This window comes from Felis catus, chromosome A2, assembly GCF_018350175.1.
Source record: "Felis catus isolate Fca126 chromosome A2, F.catus_Fca126_mat1.0, whole genome shotgun sequence".
NCBI classification, from domain to species: Eukaryota; Metazoa; Chordata; class Mammalia; order Carnivora; family Felidae; genus Felis; species Felis catus.
In genome coordinates this window covers 138502486-138522586 of record NC_058369.1, presented here as the reverse complement: position 1 = coordinate 138522586, position 20101 = coordinate 138502486, and the positions used below count along the sequence as shown (strand labels likewise).

At 37.1% G+C, this 20101-nt stretch overlaps 1 protein-coding gene across 2 annotated transcripts in view; it reads left to right on the top strand.

Moving 5' to 3' along the window:
• Positions 1–20101, top strand: part of TSPAN12 (tetraspanin 12) — a 73410-nt gene that overhangs the window by 20260 nt on the left and 33049 nt on the right. For both annotated transcript variants that reach the window (XM_045052647.1, XM_023250517.2), the window contains exons 4-5: positions 1023–1105; positions 2318–2453. In XM_045052647.1, coding sequence (XP_044908582.1) covers positions 1023–1105; positions 2318–2453 — 219 coding nt within the window. The remainder of the gene's footprint in view (positions 1–1022; positions 1106–2317; positions 2454–20101) is intronic.

The window sequence follows — 20101 nt, the reverse complement described above, 5'->3', positions numbered from 1 at the left end:
TGGAGGCTGGGTTAGATTCAGGTTGACTTTTCGGTAAAAATACTTCAAAGTCATCCCTGTGTGCTTCCGATTGTATCACGTTGGGGGACACATTGTCTTTTCTTTATAGCACTAAAACTAAGCAGTGGGGTATGGCATTTTTTTCTTCCACTTGATTTCTCCTTTCTAGAAGCTAGCCTTTTCACGTGTCACAGTTTGCACTCCTAACTACATATTAGAACATTTGTGGAACCTTACACATTTCTCGTGCCTCCGCCCCACTTTCAATAATTTTTCCAGGGTGATTCTGGGCTCAGTACTTTTTTTTTTTTTTTTAAGAGTCTTAAGTGATTTTGATGTACAGACAGGACTGAGAACTACTAACCTGATAATTTGGGCAGTTGCTGAGGATCTTTGCCTAGAGATCCATTATTTCAGTGAGGTTGTTAAATAGTGATACTCTATTATGCTTTCTGCATGTATTAGCAGAAATTCTTCTATAAGAACTTTCATGAAGTCTTCAGTTCTTTCCTTTGTACAGGAAAGGTAGGATAAATGTTTAATTCTTACCAGTTTTCTGAATAATGAGTATCCACCGTCCTTACAAAGGTGACAGGTGAGTTTTAAGTATTATATGAATTCATAGATTTTAGCATGTGATATTTCAAAGCATTGCATTTATCATTATCATCATCATTATTATTATTATTATTATTTTGGTGCTCCAATTGTTCGACTTTAGCTAATGGAAGCCCTTTCAAGTTAGCTCCTGTGACTTTCTTGGCAATATGAGTCGTATGGATTTCATTGCTTCCTTGCTATTGCATATGACGTGTTTTAGGCTCATCTTGTACATCTGATAGTTTAGTCATTCAGTGGCCTCTTTATCCTGTGCAAATCCTGTCTTGAACCCGGAACCAGCCATGTAGGGAAAAAAGCATAATGGTTATGTAACAAAAAATCCTTAATTTTTAAAATTGTTAATCTTGCAGAGAATGTTGCATAAATCCTTGGTAACCAGTTTGGTTTTTTTTTCTTTCCAGTTAATGTCCATCAGTGTGTTGGCAGTTTCTGCTTGGATGAGGGACTACCTAAATAATGTTCTGACGTTAACTGCAGAAACAAGGTAAGCTTTATAATTAATGATTGATTTCTTTCATCAGGTTTTCTTAGACCCTAGTTTCTAAGTAACTTTGCCCGTTTAGACGGTAGTACTCTTCCACAATCAATAAACTTTGTTACATCTTCTAGCATTCTCATTAAGGTATGCCACTGTCCCAGAGAAAACTTCTGGGTATGCTAATATCAGTTTGCTGTCCTCTGGAGAGTGGGTCAGCTGTGTCACATTTGCATGAAAAGGACAGCGTAGCTATTTTTCTGTAGGAAAATCACTGCCAACACCTTCCTACCTTCATATCCCTCAGCTAAGGAAAACCAAACTCAGCATTGCCATTGTCTTCTCAAATTTCAAAAGGTTGATCCAGTAACATCACAAAAAGCAAGTTACTTAACCTCTCCCAGTCTCCATTTCTTCATCTCTGAATGGGGACTGTCGCGTATACCACTCTGAAATGTCAGAAGGATTAACTGAGATAGATTTTGTGAAGTCCTAAACAAAGTGGAGCTTAGTATACAGTAATGTCTAATTTTTTGTTATTATTACTCTTACTAGTATGGTTCTAGTTAATGATTTTTTTCATAGCAATAAAGTTTTCTAGCAAAAATCATCTTCCTTCCTCTTTCTTTTAATATAGATTAATTTCCTTTTACATAGCAGTGTTTCACACTGGGGGTAAAGATTAGTTGCCGAGCAGAGAAAGTGCTGCATGTGGATTTCCAGATCAGAGAAGAGGAGGGAGATTCTTCTCAGTGGGGCCTGTGTGTTTTCCTCAGGCTAAAGCTTCAGAGCAAATAAGAGATTGACTTCTTATTGGGGACCTCTTTTTTTTTTTTTAAGTAGGCTTCATGCCCACTATAGAACCAAGTGCAAGACTTGAACTCATTACCCTGAGATCAAGACCTGAGCTGAGATCAAGAGTCAGATGCTTAACTGACTGAGCCAACCAAGTGCCCCTGGGGACCCCTATCTTATGTTTTAAATGAGTGGAGGTAGAAGTGCTACCACTTGTATAAAAAACTAAACAAAACAACAAAAATAAGACAAGCAAGCAAGTCAGTGGTAGTGCAGTGATTTTGAAAATAGCGATACAGTCATCAGCTTTGAGACATGATGATTTAAAGGATTATTAACATGAATCTCAGTTGTGTCTTGTACTATGTCTTGGGTGCATTTTGGTTCTATTTTATGTATAACGTGACATTATTGTTCTTCTTTCAGGGTAGAGGAGGCTGTCATCTTGACTTATTTTCCTGTGGTTCATCCAGTCATGATTGCTGTTTGCTGTTTCCTTATCATTGTGGGGATGTTAGGATACTGTGGAACAGTGAAAAGAAATCTGTTACTTCTTGCATGGGTATGGTGTTTATATCTTCTCTTTATTATGGGTAAAAAGACCAACCAGGACTGCATTATTTTTTCATCAGTGTACAAGATTACGTGCTTAGGGAACCGTGATAGCAGTACTCTAATCTGTGGTAATTGTTCAACATCCTGTGAGAAAGGAAGCGTTCTTTCCATGGGGGATGACTTCAGCACAAGTATTTGTTGTCCTCAAATGATGAGGTATGGAAATATGGATGCCATTTAATTATTTCACTCAGGCTAGGTGTTGACATTTTCATTTGAAAGTACGAGTTTTTTTCTTGTGTCATGAGCCTTATTACCACCCTAACAGGCACCTTGGGACTAGAATGAAGAAGACATGACAAAACTTTGTTTCTCTCTCTCTTCCTTTTTTAAAAACAAACCTGTCAAAAAACCTATGTGGAAATTCAGGTGATGAAGTAGCAGACAGATATTAAAATCCCAGCACCGCCTTTACAGAGGTTAGTGGATAAAAATGAGTCTTCGTTTCCATAATCTTAGTGGCTTTTGTTTTGTTTTGTTTTGATTCTGAAAGAGTTGGACTAGGCGACTTCTCAAATTCCCTTCAGCATGCAAAATCTATGATTCTAAAATCTATGATTAGACTTTTAATTCAAAAAATTAGTCAACTCTCTTTTAACATTAAAAATTTGAGTCAGTTTAAACTATAGCATACACACACACACACACACACACACACACACACACACACAGCTTTTTTTTGAAGCACGTTGCATGTATAAAATATTGCTTGTTAGTGGCACTAGGTAGTGAGGCTGCTAACATGTAATTGCAGACATCTCAGATTTTGGAAGAATTAATTCATTGGATATATGCCCTTCTTTGCAGTAGGATTCAGTATTAGCTGTGCATTAATTTCTTGTAGGGAACGTAAAAAAAAAGTTTTAATGGTGTGTTGATACGCCAGATATCTGAGGAGAAAAAAGTCCTGATTTGTAGCATTTGAAGATCTCCATGGGTTGAATACTTGCAGCTTTGTGGATTTCAGGCCACCAGAGTGGTGTCCCTGAATGCAGAGAGGGGAGAGATGAGCACAAGTGGCTGTCAGGAGCCACTCCCGCACGCCAGGGCTCGACCGGATCCCATCCCAAGCCAATTAAAACAGAATCTCAGTGCAAAACTGAACTAAAGCTTTGAATTTCACAGGAACAACCTGTGTTGATGTATTAGATAACTCTTGGCTTCATGGATTCTTCAGGTCCATGATTGGAAAACAGAAAATGCTGCAGAAAATAAATTACACTCAGAGAAGGGAAACATGCCCATTACCTTACTTTTCTCCCCTTTCGTATATAGTGAGGAGAATGGTAGAAGGGTTTGGAATCTTTCTTTGTCATTTAAGACATTTGGACAATAGTTTAAACATAAACTCAAGGACTTACTTTATATGAAACTCATAGCTTAAAGGACGGAGGAGGTATTTTGAACTTAAAAAAAAAATCTCAGAATCCTTTTTTAAAACCACAATCTTAGAATGATGTCCCATTACACAACAATTTAAGAATGACTAGTTTTCCCCCTGTCTCCAACTTGTGTGACTCTGGGTGGTCCCTGGACTGTGTGTTTTGGGAGGGTGGGATAGCATATTTCATGGAACCTCAAAGACTTTTAGGAACCCATTTTGAAAACCATTTATGCATTCCATTAGGCTGTTTGAGTGCTCATAAAGCAAGTTGACAAAGAACTAAGTAATTTGGTCGCTACTTAAGGCAGGATGAGTCACAGAGAATTGTGATGAGAGGCTGGAAAGAACCTTATGATGCAAAGGTGACACGGAGGACTGGAATCATAATAATGACAAAGATGCTGATGTTAAAGTAGTTAACATTTCTCAGGTGCTTACAGATGTTGTAGAGGTTTATGTGAATTTTTTTTACATGAAGAGTTTTACATGAATTAATCAATGTCGTCCTCTCCACAATTCTAATGAAATGGATACTGTTATTTCTATAATATGGATGAGGAAATGAGGCACAGATTGGCTGATTTGTCTAGGTTTGCATGGCTAGTAAATGGAGAATCTGCTATATTCAGACCATAGCTGTCCAGTACGACATATATGTGACAACTTCACTATATTACTCTGCTGCCTTTTTCTAAGTGCTTATAAATGTTTCTCACATTCTATAAAATACTTTCTCTATGATCTTTCACTTCTTCAACTTGACAACAATCGTCTAAGGTAGAGAATTATAAATGAGGTTCAGAGTCCAAAGTCACTCAACAATAATGGGTGTTGCTTTGATTCAAACCTCAATATTTCTGGCTGCCAAGCCCATTCTCATTGGGTCTTTACTGATGTCTCTAGAAGATGTGTCTCAACCTTTGAAGCTCGGCACATTTACCTTATTATAAATTTCCTTGTTTTATAACCAGCCCAAACTACCAGACTACAAACAGCTTGATAATATGAACTGTTCACTTTGCCTATAGCTTCAGTAAATGTTTATCAAATTGAATAATGGACAGGACATTAGAACAGCGCAAGTAGGAGCGGTCAGCACCTCAGAAGGAAGATGGAACCAGGAAGACAGTGAAGAGAGTGAGATTTTAAAGGAGGAGTCTGACCCACTAAACTGTAATGATGCTGGAATTGAATCAAAGCAGATCTTCATTTGGGGGCAGCAAATAAACTTCCATCCTCGCCACCTTATCTTTGGATGTTATTTGAACATCGGGGTTGATTCCAAGCAGGTTTATTGCTTAAACTTATATTGTGAAATTGTTAAAACACCATATAAAATGATCATCTTTAAAAAACAATAATAAAATAAGATAAAATAAAGAAGGAGCCTATTGGATAGGATTCTACTACAAGGGGAATGGCTTCTTAAAGGAGGGGAGGGGTACTAATGCAAGATAGGACAGGATGTTAGGTCTTTGGCAAATATTTGCAAGGCAACTCTCATGTTTTCTTCCTTTGTGCCCTTTAGCTTTTTATCCTAATTAATATTTAAAGAAGTTGAATGCATTCAACCCAACTTTTGAATTCATTTCCCTGTATTCAAAATCTTGTTTCACTTTTAAGAACTGTAAATGAGATTAGTAGGAAGAGGCTTTTTATTTTTATTTATTTATTATTTATTTATTTTAAGACAACCAGTATCTCTGAGAGCTGCCATATCTTTTGAATAATTATCAAAAGAGAAACAGAAAAAACAAAAAACAAAAAGAGCTGGCAACTGGGCTACGGCGCTGTTAAGCAAAAGTCAGAATGCCATTACTTATCAGACTGATCAAGAAAAAATGGGAGACTCTCAAAACAGGTCTTTATAACCAACCTGCCCACTCCTTACACCACCCCCCTAAAATACCAACAACTGGGCAGGCTAAGAGGCCACCCATAGGAAAACATTTCTGGTGAACTTTAGTCATGAATTTCACCCTTCTATTGAGTTATAGATACAAGTTGTTAAAATACCCTAACTTAGGGTTCCTATATAAAGTGTAGGGCAGCTAAGTAAATTTGGATTTCAGATAAGCAACAAATAATATTTTAGTATAAGTATGTCCCATGCAATATTTGGGATATACATCCACAAAGCGTTATTCATTGTTTATCTGGAACTCAGATTTAAATGGGCATCCTGTAATTTCATTTGCTAAATCTGGCAACCCTACTCTAACTAGATTTGTTCTTAATACATGTGAGATTGTCATAGAACAGAAACTTTTATATCTTTGTAAGAATATATTTTGTATATTTATAAAAATAACTAAATTCTAATTATGTTAGGAAAACAAACCAAAAACGACTAGGAAAATAAACTTGCATATGCCATGACTTTCAAAGTGATTTTAGTAACAGAAATTCCTTCTCGTTTTTAAAGAGAAATTGCAGCTACATGGAAATTGGTTTTGAGCCTTAGATGGGTACTCCCAAGGCTTTTAGTTGTAGACTAAATGAAATTCATTTGTTATTGCAATTCTACCTTGCTATTAACACAGGCATTAGGAAAGCCGTGGCTGCTCAGGGGAATGTAAACAGATTGAGCGGACATGTTTACAGTATCGACAACAGCTGAATGTCACCATCAGGAAATCGTCACTTGTCAGAGCATGATGCTAATATATATCCAACCACCAGCAAATCACAAGTAGTCAGGCACTGGTCAGAACTGAAGTTGGATGCACCTAACAAGTTCAAGACCAAGTACCTTGTGTTTCAAATGGAAGGTTTTCTTTTTTTTTTTTTTTTTCCATTTTTATTACTCCAGAGAATTTGCATAAAGCTAGTGATTATATGGAAGCGCTTGTAAAGCTTTCTTAAAATATACAGTGATTGAACCGGATTTTTAATGATGCTCTTAATGGAAATCAAGTAAATTTCAGTGGCCACAAGGACATTAACCATCCTTGAGTATTTTGTTGGTTGAAATCATAATGCAAAACCAGAATATCTTAAATGGTAATTTTCTACAGACTCTCTGTTTAAGGCCTGCTTTCAAGCAGTTATAAATTTTATAATTATATAGCTAGTTATAAGCCATTAAGTTAAAATTAAACTATTGAGTTAAATATTTTATTATTTTCTGTTTATGATTTTGGTTGGTAGCCTAGCATCTATGTTTCTCAATTAAGGTCCATCATATTATTGACCACATATTCAGCATCTGCCCAGTGTTTTACTTTGTTTCCTCAGAAAATACAGCAACTTTTTGTGGTTTAATTTATTGTACAGATGAGGGAAGGAAGGGTGCCCAAAGATTCAGGGCTGCTAGTTGCCATCATTAGCCTTCAAATAGAGTCCTTGCTCAAGCCCATGCAGGGTTCACTAACTACACCACACTACTGTTAAAATACATTAATTAATTATTGGCATTATTTCTCTAAGACTTAAATATGCTTCATTTATAATTCCAAGGCATTCAGTGGTCATTTAGCCTTTAAAAATATAATCTTTTAATACCCTTATCATAAAAATTCTACCATAGTTCCCTCTTCTTTTAGCACAGAATCCAGCCATTTATCCTTTCCTCTCTCCTCCTTTCCTTCCCACTCCCTGTTTCTTTCCTTTTTCCCTCTTTAGACAGATGTCCTTTGACCAGCGTGTGGTAGACACTTGAGATACAAAGATGAAAGGGGGGAATAGAAAGAAAATAACAAAATTTAATACAATATTAAAGTTAGAAGTAAATAAGTGTGGGAACACAGAATAAGGAGTGACTGGAGACTTATGACAGGTTTCGAAGGAAGGTCTTTATTTGAGCTATTGAAAAGATATTGAATGCATCAGAGTTTTCTGGTGGAGAAGGGGAGGGAGGGGCTCTAGAACAACATGAAAAGTGTGCAAAGACACAGAGGAATAACTTAGAAATTTTGTGTGGCTGTAGTGTCACTGCACTGAGAAAAACACATGAAGTAGCCCAGTTGTGAAGGTCTTTGTAGGAGAGAGTCTGATGTTGTCCCTTGGGCTATGAAGAGCCAGTGGATTTTTCTATTACTGAGGGTTGGAGGCATTGGGAAGCCCTGTTAGTGATCACACAGTAGTCTTCAAAGCCATGGCTGGGGTCAGAACCAAGACTTTGGGGATGGAAGGTGGATGAATTCAGTAGACCTTGCTGAAGTGGAATTACGAATAAAGAATTGTACATGACAGTACAATTTGTATTACTTGACATCAGGAAATGAGGTATTCTACACTGATGCACTTTTCATATGATCAAAACACATCTCTGCAATACAGGCATATTATTGTGACCTTTCAAACTTAGTTGTTAAACTCACAAAGGGTCTCAGGTCTTTGGAGGAAACTGAAGACGATGTAGGCATTTCTGGATTCAGAGGCTCTCAGTTTGCACAACTTGCTTTTGTATGCACAAAAGCCCAGCACAGAGTTCCGTGACCTCTTCTGTTTCTTAAGTCATGTTGGTTTGACTACCTCTGATTATGCCCCAGAAAAGCACATAAGCAGATGTTTTTAAAAGTAAATGTGTCCAAGACAGGGGCTTGGGACAATTGTGTGTTATTCATGCCCTTAGTGTTGGGTCTTTGTGACGGGATTTTGAGCGCTCATTGGACTTTCTGCTTACTTTGGGGTTTGAAGTGTGAATAGTTTTTATATTTCTGACCTTTGCATAATTTAGGTGTACTCTATCATAGTAAACATTTTAAGCTTTATTGTGTGTTGTTTCTTAATATATACGATGAGATAGCTTTGGCTAAATATAAGCCATGTAAATCTATATCCATTAATTTGGTGAACGTCTTTAGTCTGCGTAGCATTTAAAGCCAGGTATTTCTCTGCCAGCATGTTCCATTGAAAGGTTCGTTCCAGCTGTGAATGCTGGTTACCGGTTCAGCAAATGCTCCCTTGAGGTCAGTTCAGCAATTGTGCTGTGGTTTTGCTTTGTCCTCTGCTTCCACATTGTCGGTCTGTTGGCTTCCTTTGGCAAATGTAAAACAGTAGGCATTTATGTAAAATCATATAGCTGTAAGACTGACTCAGGAATCAGTGTCCCTAGAGTACAGAGTTCAAGCAAGAGGGCAAATGACACACATAAAAGGTGAGAGAATTAAGTCATTTCAGCCATTGAGGAAATAGCTTTCAGATAAACTTGTTAGAAAATGATGCTTAGTATTTACTGTCTATGCAGTGTCTCATGAAGTTAATGATGAAATAATAGCTTATTAATTAAATTTAAGTTTTTTTTCCCATGAAATTTCATAAATTCAAAACCCTTTGTGATCCATAGAATTTTCCCTTTTTTCAGATAAAGGGTGATAACGGGTCCTGGTTATGTGCTCAGATTAAGATGAATCTTCTCAGTTCACATGACAAACACTGCTTTAAATTTTGTTTGAAATGTATAAGCATTGTTATATCACTATTTCTGTTAAGCAATATATTTGGGTTATTCTAAAATAAGTGGTTATCCCTGAATTTTCTTTAGATTACCATTCTTTTAGTTTTAGAACTTTAAAATTTTGAAACTACACATTTCCTCAAAGTGATCACAGCTATAAAGACATTGTAGAAATATTGTCCTTAAGAAGATAACATTTATGAAATGATATTTGCCAGTGTAACAGTTACTTCTCATTAAGTACAAAGATGATTTTTTTCAGCGTCTCTTCAAGGAAACTAGCATTGAAAATATTTTTGGATTTCATGTTCTATGCAGGCTTTACAAACTGAGTTGAAGGCATGGGCTGACGTTTGTCTTTTATAATTAGAATATTTTAATTCCGTACATTTTCCCTTTGTGTTATTAAAGTACTTTTCTAAAAGAGCTCTAAGGAACAATAACCTTGTTCTGTTGAGACCGTTTAATACACGTTTAATACACGGACAGGAAAAGGAGATGATGGGAGAATCAGGGGCAGAGGTGGGAGGTGGCTTCCAGAAAGGTCCTTGCTCGGGGGGAAGGTACTCTGGAGGAACTGAAAGGCTGGTGGATAGAGCAATTGTAGTAAAACATTTGGAAGCTCCTGGTGTGTGTGGAGAAGGGCATGTGTCAGTCATATGGGCAATGTGGGCCAGATACGCAGGGTAGAGAGGTGGCTCTGTGAGCTTTCAAGCCACGTTATGGAGAGTCTTGAATGTTGTGTGTGCTTACTCTGCAGTTGGAAGTTCTGTGAGCCTAAGAGTCACGTGATCTATCTTTCGCAGTGTCCTTTCCTGCTTGCCCTGGGCTTTCTGCTCATTTACCCGGGAGAAAATAGTACCTGGTTTTGCCACTCTGGGATAAGGGGGCTTCACATTTTTTAATGATGAGCCTTCTTTAATGATACAAGAGAGAATGGAAGACAAACTTTATTCTAACAATGTGCCTTTACTGATGAAGAAATGAAGGTCCTGAGGTGGGGAAGTCTAATGTCTTAGAATTTTCTTTTCAGAAGTACATTATAAAAAAAGTTCTGTGAATCTGGGTGTGTTTAGTTCAGGTGTCACAGCAAAAATATGGTTATCAGGTTAAAGTAGTAACCAGGAAACTGGGTGCAGGGCTAAGGTGCTCTTAGGGAGACAAGCCAGGTTCAAGGACTCTTGTGGAAGGGTCAGAACAGTAGTTCTTTGAAGTGCTGCAGCAATTTTCCAGCCTCAGGGGGAAAAAAAAAAAACAGTTCCATAAATAACTAACTGTTGTCAGAGGATTGTTGTAGAACTGCTTAACTTGTTGGAGAATAAACTTTCCAAGCGTGTTAGAAGCATTTACCCATAGATAATGGATATACTCCATTCAAATGATTGTTGGTCTGTTGATAAAAGCAGGTCTTGGAGGATTTCTACTTTTCAACATTGGTGTAGCTCAAATATTTGTTGTGACAAGGGTGCATTTCTTTAAAATAGTTCTGTAATTCATGCTGTTTAAATTTTTTTTTTTAACGTTTATTTTTGACACAGAGAGAGACAGAGCATGAATGGGGGGAGGGTCAGAGAGAGAGGGAGACACAGAATTTGAAACAGGCTCCAGGCTCTGAGCCATCAGCACAGAGCCTGATGTGGGGCTCGAACTCACGGACCGCAAGATCACGACCTGAGCCGAAGTCGGACGCTTAACCGACTGAGCCACCCAGACGCCCCTCATGCTGTTTAATTTACACGATTCCTTTATCACTTAGGCTGAAATATTGATGTTTGAACAACTTTGGTGAGAATTTAATGATTTTTCTCTCCCTGAACATTAAGCATGACTTTCTTCTTTTAAGGAAGAAAGTATATTTTTGGCTTTGGAAGAATGTTTTTTTGCTTGAATAGATTTATCAAAACAAGAAAGAAAGAAAGAAAGAAAGAAAGAAAGAAAGAAAGAAAGAAAGAAAGAAAGAAAGAAAGAAAAAAAGAGAGAGAGAAAGAAAGAAAGAAAGAAAGAAAGAAAGAAAGAAAACAACCCTCTGTACTTTTAATAAATATTTATAGGTGTAGATGTGTACAATTGAAGGAAACATTGTATTATAATACTCTTTTTAACAAATAGGGTTTGTGGTGTTCTGGAGAATATATAAAAATAAGTTAAAGTGCATATCTTGTCTCAAAATAAGCGTCAAATAATTAAAATAATGTGATTTAGAAGAAGATAACTTTCGCAGACATAGAGTTACAAATAGGTTCAAAAGTTACTGACTGAGGTTAGAGTGTAAGTTCTCTTCCTGCCCAATGAAACATGTTTTAAAATTTCCAGTTTCTTAACCTGTTGTCTCATAAAAGATGCTGTCATAAAAGTGCCTGTGATAATGAACTCCTGCCCCTCGTATGTTCGGGAGGGATCTGACCACCTTTGGATGGGTCTATGTGAGAGGAGCAGTCTGGATACGAAGCAGGTCTGGTGTTATTTTGGCTATTGTTGCTTAGAATATTTCTAAAGCTCCTTCCTGTTTGCACTTTTCTGCCCGGGGTCTGGTGATGGGAACCCCTGTCTCAAATTCTGAGAAACGGCCCAATTATATGTAAAGATAGCCTCTTCAGAGACCAGTAACACCCTGTAAATCTTTGGAGATAGGGCTGAGCAGGCAGACTTTCGCTGACCTAGCTTACAAAGCAACAGAAGCCATATATGTGGTAACCTGTCTAGCATGTCCAGCTGCTTTATTGCCTCACCCTTAATGCTTTACTTCTCATGATATAGATCATTGACCCTGAGAACTCGTAGCCCTTGGCTAAGTCCCTCAGATTCTGGTGTAACACATTTCTCAAATAGTTAGAACAGCACATGAAGCAAACACGTACTAATTTGAACTTCACCAACATCCTTGGTAAAGAAATCAGCCCAGCAATTACCGGAGAAGATAAAATTGAAAGGGAACATAAATTAAGATGTGCTATTAGAAATATTCCTCTATATTTATTCAAACATAAGCGTGAACAAAGGACCATATCATGCCCATATTTTCTTACCTTACCCTGAACTTCTGTATGGGCTCAGGAGTTACAAGATTATGTTTCTTCAAAAATTATGTTTCTAAAAAATTATAGTTCTTGTTTTTTCCTAAATTAGACTGATCTCACTCCATTTGTGATTCTTAAAAAAAAAGGATATTTAACGTTGCCTTTTCTTTGAAGAATTTGTAGAGAGACATAGAATGTGGTGAATAATTAGCCGTCAGAAAGTACCAAGCCTATGACATGGTTTTGAGACTAGGCTAACACAGAGGCTTTGTCTGGGTGTATATTTTAAGCAGCAAGTACTCTTGGACTGTTAGTAGTTTAGTCCCAGTGGATTCTTAACAAAATGTCGGCTGTTCCATTATCTTGTACAAATATTTGGCACTGGAATTCTCTTATTTACTAACTATAAGTAATATAATATTTTTAAACCTCCAATCACCAGGAAAGGAAAAATAAACAACTGACATAGAGATACTTAGCACTGAAAGCTTGCAGAGTTTAGTATTTGACAGGGTAGAGACTGGAGTTTATCATTTATCATTTCATGAATGTAGGCTTTTAATCAAACTTTTTGTTTGTTATAAGTGCTGGATATGTAGTGTGTAGATAGGAGTCAGAAGGCACCGTGTTTTAAAAATATTAAGATGTCCAGTAAAGTATGTTATATTTTGAAATTGTTTTCATTTGCAGGGAGGTGAATCTCAGGTTGTACTAATTTTCCAAGATAAGCGAATCTGACTTTGCTGGTTTTCAATATTTTGAATGTTTCTTAAGATAAAATGGCCTGAGTTTTTAGTTATAATTTTTTTTAGCTATAAATTAAGAGCATAGCAGGTTAAAATAATTGTTACAGTGTCTATAATTTTTACTTTTCTCTCAGTGAAATATATTCTTACTGAAAGTGTTCTGTGATACTTGGCTGATTATCCGCTTGCTTGCACAGAGAAACTTATATGACAGTGTTCAAGGAAAACATGAGAATTTTGTTTTAATGTAAAAGTTATTTTCTAGTTGGTACTTATGTAGAAAAACAGTTTGGAAAATAAGTGCCTGGTTTATTTGTGGTAGGTTGGATCTAGGGCTTTTGGTTTCCTTTAGATACTGTATATCTCAGAGTCTTCTCTCTAAAGCTGGAAGGAATGAAGATAGAAGTTTTGCAGTAATAGAATATATTTTCTATAAGATGCTCTTAGTAATCAAAAACATTTTTTCCTGTATTTCTCAACTGCTTATAAAACTTAAAACTCCCCAGGGGTGCCTGGGTGGCTCAGTTGGTTGAGCGCCGACTTTGTTTCAGGTCATGATCTCGCGGTCTGTGAGTTCGAGCCCCGCGTCGGGCTCTGTGCTGACAGCTCAGAGCCTGGATGGAGCCTGCTTCGGATTCTGTGTCTCCCTCTCTCTCTGCCCCTCCCCCACTCATGCTCTGTCTCTCTCTGTCTCTCAAAAATAAATAAACGTTAGAATAAAATAAAATGTAATACTCTTCAAATTTAAACACTCAATACATTGATTGCTTTTATGTTTTCATTAGACTGATCAAAGCTGGAAACGAAAATTTAAACATTACTCTCTTTTCCCAAGAGTGAAAATTATTTGATATTTTATACAAAAATAAATACTACTTTCTTAGAAATTTTATTATTATTGATTGTTAACAGTAAAGAATTAAAGGTATAAAAAATCACTTTCATTTATTAGTGCTTTCATAAAAGTTCCATTTAATGAACAGTTAAGCACTCATTGCCTACATGACACCAGCCTTCATTATAAAATTGTAAAATGTGAATAAGAATAAAAATTAATTTTACTATTGGAAAGAAGCTGATCTGACTGACTTAATAGAAGTTCAAAACATAAAAATAAGAGATGGAATTTCTGATATAACTTGTCAAGGATTTTACATAGCCAGTAAAACAGCATTTGTACCTTTAACTAGCCATTATAGATGGACAAAAAAAGGGCATTTTTTTTTGCCATCTTTAAAATTTTGAAATTATTGGCAGTCTTTTTTTTTTCCAGCTAGGAAAGGTCAAAGATGGGAACATAAGGTTTTTACGTCATTCCCCATCAGTTCAAAGATAAGAAAAGTTTTATATAAACATATGTGAACATGTCCCTGTGTGCGTGTATGTTCATAAGTTGGGGGTCTATTAAATGGTAGATTGTGAGATGTTGCTAACACCACCACCAATATCCCTAATATAATAACATGCTATGTGCCAGCCTGTATTGTATGTAAATTCTCCAAACCATACCATGAGGCTTCACTACTGCTATCCGCATTTTACAGATGAGGACATTGAGATCTAGAAAAGTGATTTGCCCAACTATTAAGTAGTAAAGCTGGGATCTGAATCTAGGATGTTTGACTTCAGAGCCTGGGCTCTGAAAAACTTAGTGTTCTATTGCCTCTCACTTATGTGAGAATGTGCCTAGCTCCATTTTCTCTTTTTAAAAATAGCGTAATGATGCTCTTGCAATATTTTTTGAGAAGTAAATTATACAGTATAGCATTATATAATTGTATATTACATATTATATAATTATATAAATTATATAGCATGTAAATCTCTGGCACAGTAAATTATTTATACATGCATATGTGTGTGTGTATGCACTCACATACACATATTTGCATAGCTATATTAGTATACTTGATTTTTTTACATACATTTAATATACTTTTGTGCACTTACAATGTTATATACTCACGTGACTTGAATATACAAATATATCTGTCTCCAGCAAGTTAACTAAAACCAATCCCCTCTCATTGAATGAAATTGCCCACAAAATAGAATTCTAAGCTTCATAATTTTTTGACTGAAATGAAATATCATGGAAAATAATCCAACTCACACTAGTCTGAGAAGACTGTATGTGTGGTTTTAATGAGCAATGTTGCAGGAGAGATCCAAATTGCCAAACAGGATCTAGTAATACAGAGAGACCCCTGGGTTGGGTCTATAAATCACATTTAAGTATACACTTTTGTATTTTGTTGTAGCACTCCTATTTTAAGCTACTGAAGGTGCATTTAGCAAAAAGATGACAGCACCTGAGCATGAAGTTTCCATTTGCCACCCACCGCCTTTAGTTCCAGTAACGGTGAAGTATAATCGGGCCACTTAAAATTCGCAGCCTGTTTGAATAACGTTTTCTATGTAGAACATAGATAATCCTGTCTCCAAGCTTCTTCTCTTTGGTGTCAGGGCTTCAGGGGGACTATTGTTTGTTTTAATTTTGCTTTTATTTGTATCAGAGTGCTTCATGCACATAATTTACAGTTAATTTCATTCTCAAGGCCTTATTACAAGAAATAGTAGTCTTACGCCATCTTCCACTCCTAAGTGGCAGCTGCTCTCAATTTTGTTTTCACAAATTCCCTTGGAATTTACTTCCCCATCTCTAAATCTCATATTTATGTAAATTCTCATTTTTAAAAATTTTTAGCTGTAAGCACTACCCACTGACTTCTTATGATGAAGAACTTATTAAGATGGAGAACTGGTGCCCTTTCCTGCCCTCATGCCCCAACCTTTCATGCATACTTCCTATCATACCTCAACACGGACGTGTCATAACTCTGGATAGATCAGTGCTTAGGATTAGGACTATGTAAATACTATTCACAGCTGGGCCAGGAAAGTACTGGGTTTAATTTTTCTTTCTGGAATAATACTTTGTTTTTCTTGGAATTAATAACTCTATTTTCTATGTATTTCTGTGTAATTCAACTCTAAACTCCCTCTGGTATAACTGTTCTCTTTATATGTCCAAATATTTGGGGCATTCTATCAATTTTTTTTTTTTAAGAAATCTCTCTCAGAACATTCTAGACATGCTCCAGTCTAGGCCCACTGAAGCTTTTGCATCATGGGCTATCCCTTTACTACCATTCTGGGATTTACTTTGTGTCTCTCTTATTTTAGATCCCTGTTTTTTGGATTCCAAGTCATTGCCATTTTCTGTTCAGTCTCTCATTTTAGGAAGCACATCTTTCAGTTGTTTGCTGAAGAGGAGACAATTTTTTTGAAGCCTATATGGCTAAAAATGGCTTTATTTGCCTTTTCATGATAATTTTGATTGCTACGGAATTATAGGTTAGAAATCATTTTTTCCCGAGAATGTTGAGGACATTCCTCCACTGCCCTTTCGCTTCCGGTATTCTACTGAGAAAGCCAATGCTTATTTTGGTTCAACTGGAGTTTTGAACCTTTGTGGAAAAGGTGTGTAAATTTGAACTTCAATTCTCTTTTTTAGTACGGTACTTTATCCTCTACTGTATCCAGTGTCCCTAGTCCTGACACTCTGTTTTACTGTCTCCAGAGAATGAATATCCCCAACTTTCGTATGGGTGGGGTTGGGTAGTCACCCAGCTACCTGGTGTGGGGAAAGGGACCTGAGGGGTCTCACTTCTTCCTAAACAGGTTTGCAACGAGTCATTCTTTAGCTCTACCTTCATCCACTGTCAGTGGTATCCCAGCTGCCAATATCTGAGCATTTGGGGGACCCTGTTGTTTTCAAATTTCTCCACTAGGTTACGACTCAGCTTTTGGGGGACTGTTGATAAATTTGTACATTTCCAAACTATACTTGTTGCTATCTCCTTTTCCTTTACCTCTGGGAATATACCTTTTTTTAAAAAAATGCCCCCTCCCCCTTTTTTTAAGTGAAATTTCAGGAGGGAGAAGGGATAGGGACATATATTTATTAATCTGCTTTCTTTAGGAGGAAATCCTGGGGTGGATGGTATCAGGGAACGAAATCATTTTTATAAATAAATGTTTTTTTAGGAAAGGACTTCCTTGAGATTTTACTATTTTGTCTGTATACATATAATGAGATGAAATAACCTTTAATAAGGAGGAACAAATCTCCTTTGTTTCTCTTGGGGGAGGCATTTACCCACAAGTCACCAAGGGCTTAAATAGGAAGGTGGGATTTCATGTCCTTCTCTTCCTCCTCAAAAATTTCCAGTGGACAAAGGGAGTGGTTAACCCTATGCCATTCTTGCCATATTGTGGATATTGTGGCCAATCTTAGTTTAAAATAACAACTTGATTTCAGTCCTTTTTAAAGAGAAGTTGGGTTCCCCACCCACTACTTCCTCCTTGGCTTCCTAATAGAGATGTTTGGAAAAATACCAGCTATATTCACATTAGATAGGGATTTCAGTAAAGATTTTGTCAAATAGCTTGTAGGATTAGACATCCTTTAGTGGGAGTGCCGCTGATAAAAGGAAATGAACCATGTTACTCACCATCCTCCTCTGATCCTAGCACATCTACTCAAGAAATAGGCCTTGAGTACGTGCACTATCCCAGTCAGTATGTTAAGTATTTAAGCCAGAATGATACGTCTTGTCCTCATTGAGTTTATACTCTACTAGGTGCTATGATACGGTTACTAATAGCTGCTATTTAGGGAGTGTTTACAACCCAAGAACACTTTACCTGATTGAATCCTTAGCACAACACCGCAAGGTTATTTTTAACATTCTCATTTTACAAATGAGGAAACTGAGGCTTAGTGGTTTGCCCACATTCATCCAATTGATACGTACATGAGCCAGAATCTGGAGGCCAAGTCTATTTTATTTCAGATCCCACGTTCTTCTCATTTGTCTCGTTTAAAAAGAGTCAACAAAGCAACTTCACATACAGTGTTTTATTTGATCTTCTTTTATCTAACCTAGGGAGGGCTCTCAGTTCTTAGCTGACAGTAATTACCCTCAGCCTGAGAGATTTGGTTAAAAAAAGTCACTAATTAATTGCATATTTTGGGGTATGTGTCCTATTGTCCGCTTGCCTTATTTGATGCAGTTTTTTTTTTTTCATGAACATATGCTTAGAGATAAAGCTTATCCATAGAACACAAATTTTGGTTGAGTTACAGTAGATGAGCTTAGCTATTTTAAGGAATTCTGTATTGGATCATGTTTAAAGCAAATAAAATAGTTTGTCATGCAAATGATCGCATTCTGAATTTTTTTTTTTTTGTATAAACACACAGCTTCACATTCTTCATTTGTTGAAAATGTTCAGTTGTTGGTAGCTGAGGAAGGCTCCTTTCATTTAGCTTCATTAAATCGTCCCAATTGTTTAAAGGCACACCGGATTATCATATAGTAACCCACAAAAAAAGACAATAGTAACACAGAAAGGCAACATTTAAAATTTCTTTAAATGTGTAAGCAGAAGTCAAGGGGAGTCAAACGTCAACAGGAAACAGTTCGAATTGGAGAATCTCAAGGAAATCTGAAATTGGTCTTTTTCGTTGGTAAACTATTATTCCCACCAAACATTTATTGACTAGTTGCTGTGTGACAGGTACTGCTCAGGTACGGGGCATAAAATAATCTTTAAGAACAAGATCCCTGCCAGGGGCACTTGGCTGACTCCGTCCATTAAGCATCCAACGCTTGGTTTCTGCTCAGGTAATGATCTGAGGGTTCGTGGGTTCGAGCCCCATGTTGGGCTCCTTGCTGACAGTGCGGGGCCTGCTTGAGATTCTCTCTTTCCCTCTCTCTCAGTCCCTTACCTGCTTGTGCTCTATCTCTCTCTCAAAATGAACAAACTTAAAAAAACAAAAAAAGAACTAGATCCCTGCCAGGCAGAACCAATAATCAAATAGTTAATGAGCACTGTGTCTTAGGTGTGAAGCACCTCACTGGTTTAAAAGCCAAAGCCTCTGAGGCCTGATGTACCACAGTGGGAACCCTGCCATACATGGAGGGAAGGAGAAAAGCAAAGTGGTAAAGAACGAGAGAGGAAATGCTGGAGAACCATAATGAGGAAAAAAACGGGTCATGTTGTAGGTAATGCACTTCCTCTACGGCAAGGAAGGACAAGTCAATATCGGATTGCATTTCACACACTGGTTCAGAATAACATTTGTATAATGTTTTGCAAATTTAAAATTAAAAAATATTTTCAAACCACCCTCCCATCAACCTTGATGATAATAGCAAAGAAGGCTTTATTGCATCTTGACCGTACAGATGAGCAAACTTGAAGCCAGGCCAGTTTAATGATTTGCCAGAGGTCACAGAGTGTGTTCAGATCTGGGTTTGAACTTCAGTCTTCCGACTCCAAATTCTGAGCTCTTCTCAAGTTTCAGGAAGGAGATGAGAGTAGCTGGTTGGTCTGCAAACTAGATTGGCACAGACCACCTCACCCAGGCGTGTGCAGGGGGATGGTAGATGTAGACGTGCAGGAGAGACACAGGCTAACACCGTCAGGGGAGATATGCACATGTTCCCAATACTGTCGAGGACAATGGAGGGCTTTTTAGTGAAATGTGATACGTATGTGCACTTCATACCATAGCAAAGGTCAGCAGGAGCCATTGCTTTATTCTTTGCTAGCTTTGTTCTGTTGAAATTATGGATTAGCAGATGCCTCACTCAGGTCCAGCCCTTAAACAAAATACTGGCAGAGGGATTCTCTGGTCAATAGTCAATCTGAGGATGACCATCTAAGACCCAGAGCTCACTGAAAAAGAAAAAGTAGGAGTAAATGGGGTTGATCTCTCTTTGTTGTGTTCACAATGGATTTGGCATTTAACATTTTCCTTGGAATTAGAAGACTAGATGTGTGAGGCCAATACAATGACAACAAAGCAAAGGCATCTGACCATGAGACTGCAACATTGTTTGTAAAAAAAACAAACATATATATATGTATAATTTGAATTAAATTTTAGATTTAATTTAGTTCAAGGAGGTTTTACAATGTTGATGAAATGTGCATTTTCAATCTGAAGCTGAAATAAATCTGTGCTCCTGAGTA